General features: G+C 58.0%; 1 protein-coding gene across 1 annotated transcript; it reads right to left on the bottom strand.

The window, feature by feature from the left end:
* Positions 1-1,704: 1,704 nt before the first annotated feature.
* HES2 (hes family bHLH transcription factor 2) lies at positions 1,705-6,589 on the bottom strand. The gene is made up of 4 exons (XM_055262185.2): positions 6,446-6,589; positions 6,277-6,372; positions 5,815-5,914; positions 1,705-5,732 (listed from the first exon to the last, which is right to left on the bottom strand). The coding sequence occupies exons 1-4, from the start codon at positions 6,488-6,490 to the stop codon at positions 5,452-5,454; spliced, it is 522 nt and encodes a 173-aa protein (XP_055118160.1). The 5' UTR covers positions 6,491-6,589; the 3' UTR covers positions 1,705-5,451.
* Positions 6,590-9,027: the final 2,438 nt, after the last annotated feature.

Here is a 9,027-nt window from a genome sequence, read left to right as displayed (position 1 = left end):
GTTCTCCTACAAAGAGCCTCAAAATTTAGTTCCTACAAAACCTGGATCTGCCTCTGACTTTTTGTGTGTGAGAGACAGAGTCTCACTCTGTTGCCCAGGCAGGAGTGTAGTGGCGTGATCTTGGCTCACTGTAACTTCTACCTCTGGGTTCAAGCGATTCTCCTGCCTCAGCGTCCCAAATAGCTGGGACTACAGACACCCACCACTATGTCTGGCTAATTTTTGTATTTTTGGTACAGCTGGGATTTCGCGATGTTGACCAGGCTAGCCTCAAACTCCTGGCCTCAAGTGATCTGGCTGTCTCGGCCTCTCAAAGTGCTGGGATTACAGGTGTGAGCCACCATGCGCCACTGCCCCCGCCCCCAACACTGCCCAGCTAATTTTTGTTTTTAGTAGAAATGGGATTTCACCATGTTGACCAGGCTGGTCTCAAATTCCTGACCTCAAGTGATCCACCTCTCTCGGCCTCCCAAAGTTCTGGGATTACAGGCATGAGCCACCATGCTCAGGCTGCTTCTGATTTTTGAGGTCTACAAAGGTTCTTTTTTTTTTTTTTTTTTTTTGAGATGGAGTCTTGCTCTGTCGCCCAGGCTGGAGTGCAGTGGCATAATCTCAGCTCACTGCAACCTCCGCCTCCTGGGTTCAAGCGATTCTCCTGTCTCAGCCACCCGAGCAGCTGAGACTATAGGCGCGCACCACCATGCCCAGCTAATTTTTGTATTTTTAGTAGAGATGGGGTTTCACCATATTGGCCAGGCTGGGCTCAAACTCCTGACCTCGTGATCCACCCACCTCAGTCTCCCAAAGTGCTGGGATTACGCGCATGAGCTGCCACGCCCAGCCTGGTTCATTCTTCTTTAAGATTGTCCTGTGCTGCCTGAGGTTCGTGAAAAATCCTAACATAACGAACACCAAGATGCAAGGCTCTCTGATTCCCCCTCCCCAACAGAACCAGTGGTGGACACGTATTCAGCCTGAAATCTTCTTCCTTCAGGCCTCACTCCCAGGCCAGGGAACCCGTCATTCCTGCGCCTGGACCTGGACCAGCTGCCTGACCCCTGCTCCCTGCTGCCCCCCAGTGGACCTCGGGTAACAAGACACCACGTGTGTGGGGCGTGTTCTCTAGACCCGTTCTCACGCTCCTGAAACCATTACTGAGGCTTACAGCTGCTTTAAGCGCCCGGGGCTTCATCAGAGCCTTTGAAAACCCCAAGTGAAACTAGTTACTCACTGGGAAGCCTCGGTGGGTGGTTGCCTTCTCCCTGACACTGCATGCCCGGGCAGCTCTCTGAAGGGCAGCTGCAGCCACACGGTTACACGGACACACAAACACATGCACATGCACACCTACACACACGCAGGCACTCACACTCAGCCACCAGAGATCCATCCACACTCGAAGGAGGCTCAGACAAGGAGTAAAGCTAGCAGAAACAACATCATTGGCTGGGTTAGCTCCTCTCTACAATGGCTTTAGAAACCTGGAATTTTTTTTTAAAAGTACAGGCAGGCTGGGCAAGGTGGCTCATACCTGTAATTCCAGCATTTTAGGAGGCTGAAGTGGGGGAGGATCGCTTGAGCCTAGGATTTCAAGACCAGCATGGGCAATGTAGCAAGACCTCATCTCTACAAAAAATCAAAAAATTAGCCGGGCATGGCAGCATGCGCCTGTAGTCCCAGCTAGTCAGGAGGCTGAGGTGGGAGGACAGCTTAAGCCCAGGAATTCAAGGTATAGTGAACCATTACTGCACCACTACACTCCAGACAGAGCAAGACCCTGTCTCAAAACAAGTACAGGCACACCCCATTTTATTGCAGTTCACTTTATTGCACTTCACAGATATTGCCTTTTTTTTTTTTTTTTTTTTTTTTAACAAATTGAAGGTTTGGGGTAACTCCAGAGTCAAGCAGGTGGTCTGTTGGCACCATTTTCCCACGAGCGTGTGCCCACTTTGTATCTGTGTGTCACACTTTCGCAATTCTTGCAATATTTCAAACTTCTTCCTTATTATATCTGTTGTGAAGCTGGTTCTCCCAGATGTTCCCTGCAGGCTGTTTATGCAGCACCCATCCGAGATGAACCCGCGGGACACTCAGGATCCCAGACTGCAGGAGTCTGGGATCACAGGCGGGGCAGAGCAATTTGTCAATGTTTATGAGAGGAGTCCTCTTTGGCAGCCCACTCTTTATCCTCACTCTCGTGGAAATGAGATTCGACCTCTCCTAATCACCTGGTGCCCGAGGAACAGGTAGGAGCCTGTCCCAAGCCTGAGTTTCCTGGGAAATCTCCATTTCAGCACAGATGGGTTCCCAGCAGCTTAGTGCTCTGGCCGTCCTTAGGTCACTGAATCATTTCACCCACTAGTTTTTCGTTTGTTTGTTTTTGAGATGGAGTCTTGCTCTGTCGCCCAGGCTGGACTGCAGTGGCACAATCTCGGCTCACTGCAACCTCCACCTCCTGGGTTCAACTGATTCTCCCGCCTCAGCCTCCCAAATAGCTGGGGTTACAGGCACCTGCCATCATGACCAGCTAATTTTTGTATTTCTGTAGAGACAGACAAGACCATGTTGGCCAGGCTGGTCTTGAACCCCTGACCTCAGGTGATCCACCCACCTTGGTCTCCCAAAGTGCTGGCATTACAGGTGTGAGCCACCGCGCCCGGCCTTGCCCACTGGTTTTATGAGAAAGAGACATGGGAGCCTTTTCCCCAGCTGGGGCAATCATCAGTCACATGGAGTCACAGAACCATCTTGGAACAGGCATCCCAAGACCTGGCCATTGGGCAGGATGTGGGACTTGTGAAGGGTCATAAATGACCCTTTGAATCAGTCTCCCTCTGCACAGGAAAAGCCCACCGCCCTGCACTCAGCTTTGCCCATCAGATAGGGCTTGGGGGCACCTGAAGAGGAGGTGCCTGCCACTGCCTGTGGAGGAGGATGTTGGCGTTCCTATTTCACAAGCCCGGCTTGGAGAGCCAGCAGAGACCTTCTGGGCAGCTCTTGCACACACCCCTGCGGAGAAACTCTGCCTTCTTGCCTGGGGCCCAGAACCTTACCCACCCAGGCTTGCCCCCTCCCTTCTAGGGCCCACTGGCCTCCTGACTCAGGCTCCCCCGAGCGCCTGACCCTGTGAGTCACTGGCCCATCTACAATCCTCCTCCCTCTGACTGCTTGAGTTGTAGCTTGATTGGAGCCAGGTCAATGCAAGTCACAGAACTGTGAACTGAGATGGACTCTCAGAAGCAAGAGGTGGCAAGCATGGCTGAGAGGAAGCGACGGTCCTCCTGGCTGGTTAGTTCTTACAGAGTTTAAGCTGTACTGAGAGTTTTTATGGGGACAAGGGGCCAGTCGTGTGCCTGCCTGATGTGGAGTCCTAGGTGGGCTTGGGCCACAGGTTACCTGCTCCCGGAGGCTCATGAAGGCAGTGCCAACAGGCTCTCATTCTCAGAAATGGGTGAAAGTAAAAGGAACCTGCCCTCCATCCTCTCCACACCTCCCCAGTATTTGTCCTCACGGAGTAAATATCCAACAGTGATCCCAGGGCTTGGGAGTGGGAGTTAAGGCAAATGCCAGACTGTTCAAGGCTCATTACAGGGTCATCCTCTCATCCTCTGCTCACTAGTCCACTATGTTCAGTGAGCACCCATTGTGCACCCTGTGCCTTGGGGACATGGAGGCGCGCTCAGCCCCAGCCTTGCCCTCCGGGAGCTTACAGTCTAACCCTCTGGGCCCAGGGAGGTGGGAAGACGGCACGGCCTTGCTGGGAGCCTCACCCTGTTGGCTTAACAATGATTTTTTCAATAATGCCTACAGCTTCCTTCATATCCTGCCACCCAAACCAGTGCCAAGGTCATCATGGGCTTGTGTGGCACAGTCAGATTTAGTGACCATCCCCACTCCCACATTGGTTCTGTCTTCTTGCCCCGGGTGCTCTGGTCCCTAGCACAGGCTGCTGATTTGGGGACTAGGGGGAGAATCCTCCACCTTCTGAAAATGCTCAGCCATGAAATGACGGGTGTTTGCCTATGATTTCATGAATCCCCCATGAAATGATGGGTGTTTGCCTGATTATGGGCCACCAGTACCCCCCACTCCTCGTGGGCACTCCTGGGATCAGCAGCCCCTTCCTAGCCTTTACAGGGACTCTAGGCCTCCATGGAAAAGAAAGAAAAAAAATTTTTTTTTTGAGACGGAGTCTTGCTGTGTCACCCAGGCTGGAAAGCAATGGCTCAATCTTGGCTCACTGCAACCTCAGCCTCCCAGCTTCAAGTGATTCTCTTGCCTCAGCCTCCCGAATAGCTGGCACACGCCACCATACCCGGCTAATTTTTGTATTTTTAGTAGAGATGGGGCTTCACCATATTGGCCACGCTGGTCTCGAACTCCTGACCTCAGGTGATCCACTCACCTTGGCCTCCCAAAGTGCTGGGATTACAGGTGTGAGCCACCGCACCCACCCAGAAAGAAAAATCTTAACAAGTTGCTTCCAGTAACCAGTCTCAATGAGTAACAGGGAGTAGTTTGCAAGAAAAAAAAACAAGTGAAGATGTTTCCCATTCTTTAACCTGCTCCATCCCTCAAATTCCTGCTGCTCCATGGCAGGGGCCCTGCTCACCCCCCATTGGCACAGACTCTGTGCTGGAGTCAGATCCTCCAAAGCCACAAGCTTCCTTGAGGCCACAGGGCAGCCTCATTCTTGTTCTGCCCCTTCCTCACACTGAAAGACTGCATAGCCTGGGGTGCAATGCCCAGGTGAGAAATTGATGCTTGGGAAAACAAATCCTTCCCAAAGTCACTTAAGGAATCCCCCAGCCCCACCGCACAGACCCCTGGATGTATACTGCCCCTATAATTGGGGGCTCTGGGCAGAAAAGCCTAGGAGTGGAGGTGATGGCTCCCAGCCTATGCACCCTTTTGCTCTGCTCTGCTGCCCTGTAGAGCCCTGGAAGTGACCAGAGCCCTTAGGCTATTGCTGCTGCATGCCCAAAGGGTCCCAAGCAGAGCTGGGCAGGAGGTAGGCCCAGGTAGGGCTGGGAGAGCAGCGACCAGGCAAGGTGCACAGCTGCACTTTGCCCAGGTCCTGGCTCTGGCTCTGGTCTGGTGCCAGTGCTGGGGTGGGTGTGTCGGCTGCCCACGCAGCTGCGGGGTCCAGTTCCAAAACTATCCCCACCAGCTGGGATGGGGGGCTTCTTCTTCACCCTGCTGCCTCTTGTCCGTTTTTCTCCGGCCAAGTTGGGGGCTGAAGCAGGGACGCTCCTTTTATTCCGAGCCGAGCCCCAGCCCCAGGGCTTTCAGTCCGCCACGCCAGTCACAAACATCCGGCTTCCGGCCTGGGTGTGGGTACTGGGCTGGCCCCTAATGATGGGAACAGCAGCCGCCACCAAGAGCTTCAACCTTTCCAGTGCCCCAAGGTCCCAAGCAGTCGGCAGGGTCTGTGGACCGGCCGAGGGGCTACCACGGCCGCCAGAGGCCAGGGCCGCAGGGAGGCGAGGGCGGCGAGGGCACGGGCGCGGATGCGGGCTCTGGGGCAGACGCGGGCGCTGGGGCGGGGGCAGACGGGCCACTGGAATCCCCAGCGCGCCCGCCGTCGAGGGTAGCGCTGGCCGCCCTCCGCCACAGGTGCTCCAGCAGGCGCGCGCTCACGGCGGGCTCCAGGACTCCGCAGGCGGGAAGCACGCGGGCCAGGCGCGCCACACAGGCGCTGTAGCCCTCGCGGTAGCTGTCGCAAGGCACTGCGGGCGGAGAGCCGCGTGAGGCGCGGGGTAGGGTGAGGGGGGCGGGGTGCGCGCGGCAGGGCAGGGCGGGCTCACTCACGGGGCGCTGCCGTGGGCCATGAGGACGCAGGCAGCTCCTGCAGGAAGCGCACGGTCATTTCCAGGACGTCTGCCTTCTCTAGCTTCGAGCAGTTGGAGTTCTGCGCCCCGCCACGAGGAAGAGGGACAGAGAACCACCAAGACAGAACTCTGGCCGGCTACCGTGCGCACCCGCGCTCTAGTCGGGAGCTGGGTGTGGGGCGCGCCGTGGCCTGCTGGGGATCCGCTCCGACGCGCCCATCCCACCCAGGCTCCGCCTCGGGCGCCGCGCGGAATCTCCCGGCGGGTTCCTCCCGCAGGAGCACCCCGTCCCCCTGCCCCCGCTCCGCGCCCCAGGACCCTCCGCCCTCCGCCTCGGGCGCCGCGCGGAACCCCCTGGCGGGTTCCTCCCGCAGGAGCACCCGGTCCTCCTGCCCCCGCTCCGCGCCCCAGGACCCTCTGTCCTCCGCCCGGGCGCGCTCACCTCCCGGCCCAGCAGCGGCAGGATGAGCCCCTTAAGCTGGCTCAGGCTCTGGTTGATGCGCGCGCGCCGGCGCTTCTCCAGCAGCGGCTTCAAGCTCTGCGGACAGGCGGCGCGGTGGTTAGACGGGTCCCCGGAGTCCCCCGCCCCGCCCCGAGTCCCCGGTTCCCACCTTGCGCAGCTCCGCCGCGTCCCCTGCCCGGCGAGGCAGCCCCATGCTCCGCGGGAAAGCGGTGGCAGCTGCGAGCCCCACGCAAAGGGAAACCGAGGTCCGAAATGAGGTCCCGGGCGCGGCCCGGGCTGGTGCCAGACGAGTGCGCGCCGCGCCCGCGGCCGAGCTTTAAGGGAGCGGCTCACTCGCCCCGCCCCGCCCCGCGGAGTCCGGCCGCCCGCTGGTCCCACCTCCTGCCTTTGTTCCTGCACAGGGTGGAGCCGGGAGGGGAGACCGCGACGCCCCCGGGGATCCCGTTCCCCGCCTTCGCGTCCTATCTACCGCGGGGTGGCGGCCCCCAGTTGTCCCCGAGCACCTGCGGGGGAGTGGTGAGGGCGCCATCGCGGGCCTTCGCTGCGTGACCCCGAGGGCAGGAGGGCCAGGTGGGGCCAGGCCTTGCCGGACTCGAGCTACCGTCCCTCCTCTCCAATGCTGCCCTTCATTCATTCCCCAGGCTCGGGTTCAGCGTCTCCTCTGAGCCCCGCCCTGGGCCCGAGCAGGGGACCCAGCGGTTACGGGAGCTCCCACGAGGGACAGCAGCGGGAGGGACTCGCACCCCCAGCTGCTTTATCGGGTGAAGGGCTGAGCTGGACGGGAAATCCGAGTTCCGAAGAGAGGTCGTGACTTGCTCCAGCCCTCGACGCTGGGAACAGGCCGAGCCTGGACAAGGGCCCCAGTCGCTGGACGCCCGGCTCTAAGGATCCCGTAGAACCCTTCGGCGGCTTGCCTAGTTAAGAGTCTTTTGGTTACCCCACTCCAGGCTTTGGGTGGGGAAACGGAATCCTAGAGAAGCAGAAGCAGCCCGGGAGCCCTCGGAGCTCGTTTTCATTCCCACCGGCTAGGGGTCCGGGTTCTCGCCCGCAGGACAGTCAGGGCTCACGTGACGCGCGGGCGGGACAGTCTTGGGTGCGGGCCCCAGGCTGCCCGCCTGGGCCCCAGTGGCCCGCCCAGGACCGCCTTCGCGCCGCGTGGCCGTTGCTGCGGCAAACTGGCTGGCGTCCCCCACCCATCTGCTCCGGGCTCCCCTCCCCCGACCGGCTGGCGGGGCAACGGCCACGCCCGCGAACCATTCTGCGAATTACCGGGCAGAGAGATGACTGGAGGGATCCGCAGAGCCAGCCAGGAGGAGGCCCCATGGGGCGGGGCCAAGGAGGGTTCTGTCCAGGGTGCTGGATGAACCCCCTGTCCCCTGAACCCCACTTCCGAGCTCCACCCCTGCCGCTAGCCCCACGTCTCCCTCCTTCAGGGTTCTCCCCGCAGGGTGGAAGAAGACCAGCGAACACACTAAGGGGCCCGGAGAAGCCTGGGCCAGGGGAGTCCAGGCCACCCATACCTGTCTGTGGCATGGGAAGGAACATAGGCCACCGTTCATGGACACATACTGTGTGCCAAGCTCAGGGCTGAACGCTTTAAGGCTCGCGCCTGCATTAACCCTCATAAAAGACCTAACAAATGAGAATAAATCATTCAACAGATTTGGCCCAGCAGGGCTTGGAGGAACCTCAGACCTTGTTCTCCATGGTTGAGGCCAGTTTGCCTCCATAGGCCTCCCCTAAGACAATTAATTGTTCTTTAAGAGCTCAGAAAACTCTGTGGATCTGTTCCCTCTCATCCCCAGGCCAAGCCACTTAGCTTGGCTGACTCAGTTCTGCACCCACAAGTCCGCCTGCAGCATCTGCATCTTGGGAAGGGACTGATCCTAGCTCCTGGGAGAAAAAGGCTGAAGGAGGAGGCTCCCCTTAGAACATCCCCCTCCAGGCTTGCGGACCACCATTTGAAGACTGAATGGCAGGGGAGCAAACACCATTTCCATTGCCAGTTACCCCCAGTTAAAAATATTTCTTCCTCTACTCTCCCATTGGGTAAAAGACTTTAACCAAGTAACCCACAGTTCTCTTCAACTCAAGGATTTTCAGGTTTTGCTGGTTACTTGGAAGGAGTGGTCTGGAATCAGAGGAACATTAAAGACAGCTGGGTGGGCAAGTGTTGGATGCAGGCTTTAGGGGAGCTGGGGCCACCTAGGATACGGTAAGGATACACTCCACCCCTGGTCCCTACTCTTGGGAAGTGCCCTGGCCCTTGGGTTGAGGAGAAACCTAGGGTGGGCTGGGGTGAGCCCAGCAGAGGGGTGAGAGAAGGCCTCCTGGGGAGAGAATCCCTAAGCTGATAGCTGGAGGGTGGGAGACTCTGGGGGTGCTGTGGGCAGAAGGAACCTTGGGTGGAGAGGAAAGAAGAGCCCAGCAGGTTCAGCCAGGGAGTGAGAGCTTTGCCACTTCCCATCTGTGTCATCTCAGGCAAAATGCTTTAAAAAACAAAACAAGGCTGGGCGTGGTGGCTCATGCCTGTAATCTCAGCACTTTGAGAGGCCAAGGTGGGCAGATTACTTGAGGTCAGGAGTTCGAGACCAGCCTGGCCAACATGATGAAACCCCATCTCTACTAAAAATACAAAAAAATAAAAAAATTAGCTAGGCATTGTGGTGGACACCTGTAATCTCAGCTACTTGGGAGGCTGAGGCAAGAGAATCACTTGAACCTGGGAGG

The sequence above is a fragment of the Symphalangus syndactylus genome, chromosome 22 (assembly GCF_028878055.3).
Source record: "Symphalangus syndactylus isolate Jambi chromosome 22, NHGRI_mSymSyn1-v2.1_pri, whole genome shotgun sequence".
Taxonomy (NCBI): Eukaryota; Metazoa; Chordata; class Mammalia; order Primates; family Hylobatidae; genus Symphalangus; species Symphalangus syndactylus.
The sequence above is the reverse complement of the archived record's forward strand: the minus strand, read 5'-3'. Positions and strand labels throughout refer to the sequence as shown.

Bases quoted from the DNA above. Each gene is read 5' to 3' on its own strand.
- HES2 (XM_055262185.2), bottom strand. From the start codon at position 6,490: ATGGGGCTGCCTCGCCGGGCAGGGGACGCGGCGGAGCTGCGCAAG. The intron at 5,915-6,276 runs GTGAGCGCGCCC...GGCGGGGCGCAG, and splicing joins TGCCGCTGCTGGGCCGGGAG to AACTCCAACTGCTCGAAGCT. The intron at 5,733-5,814 runs GTGAGTGAGCCC...CTCCGCCCGCAG, and splicing joins ATGGCCCACGGCAGCGCCCC to TGCCTTGCGACAGCTACCGC.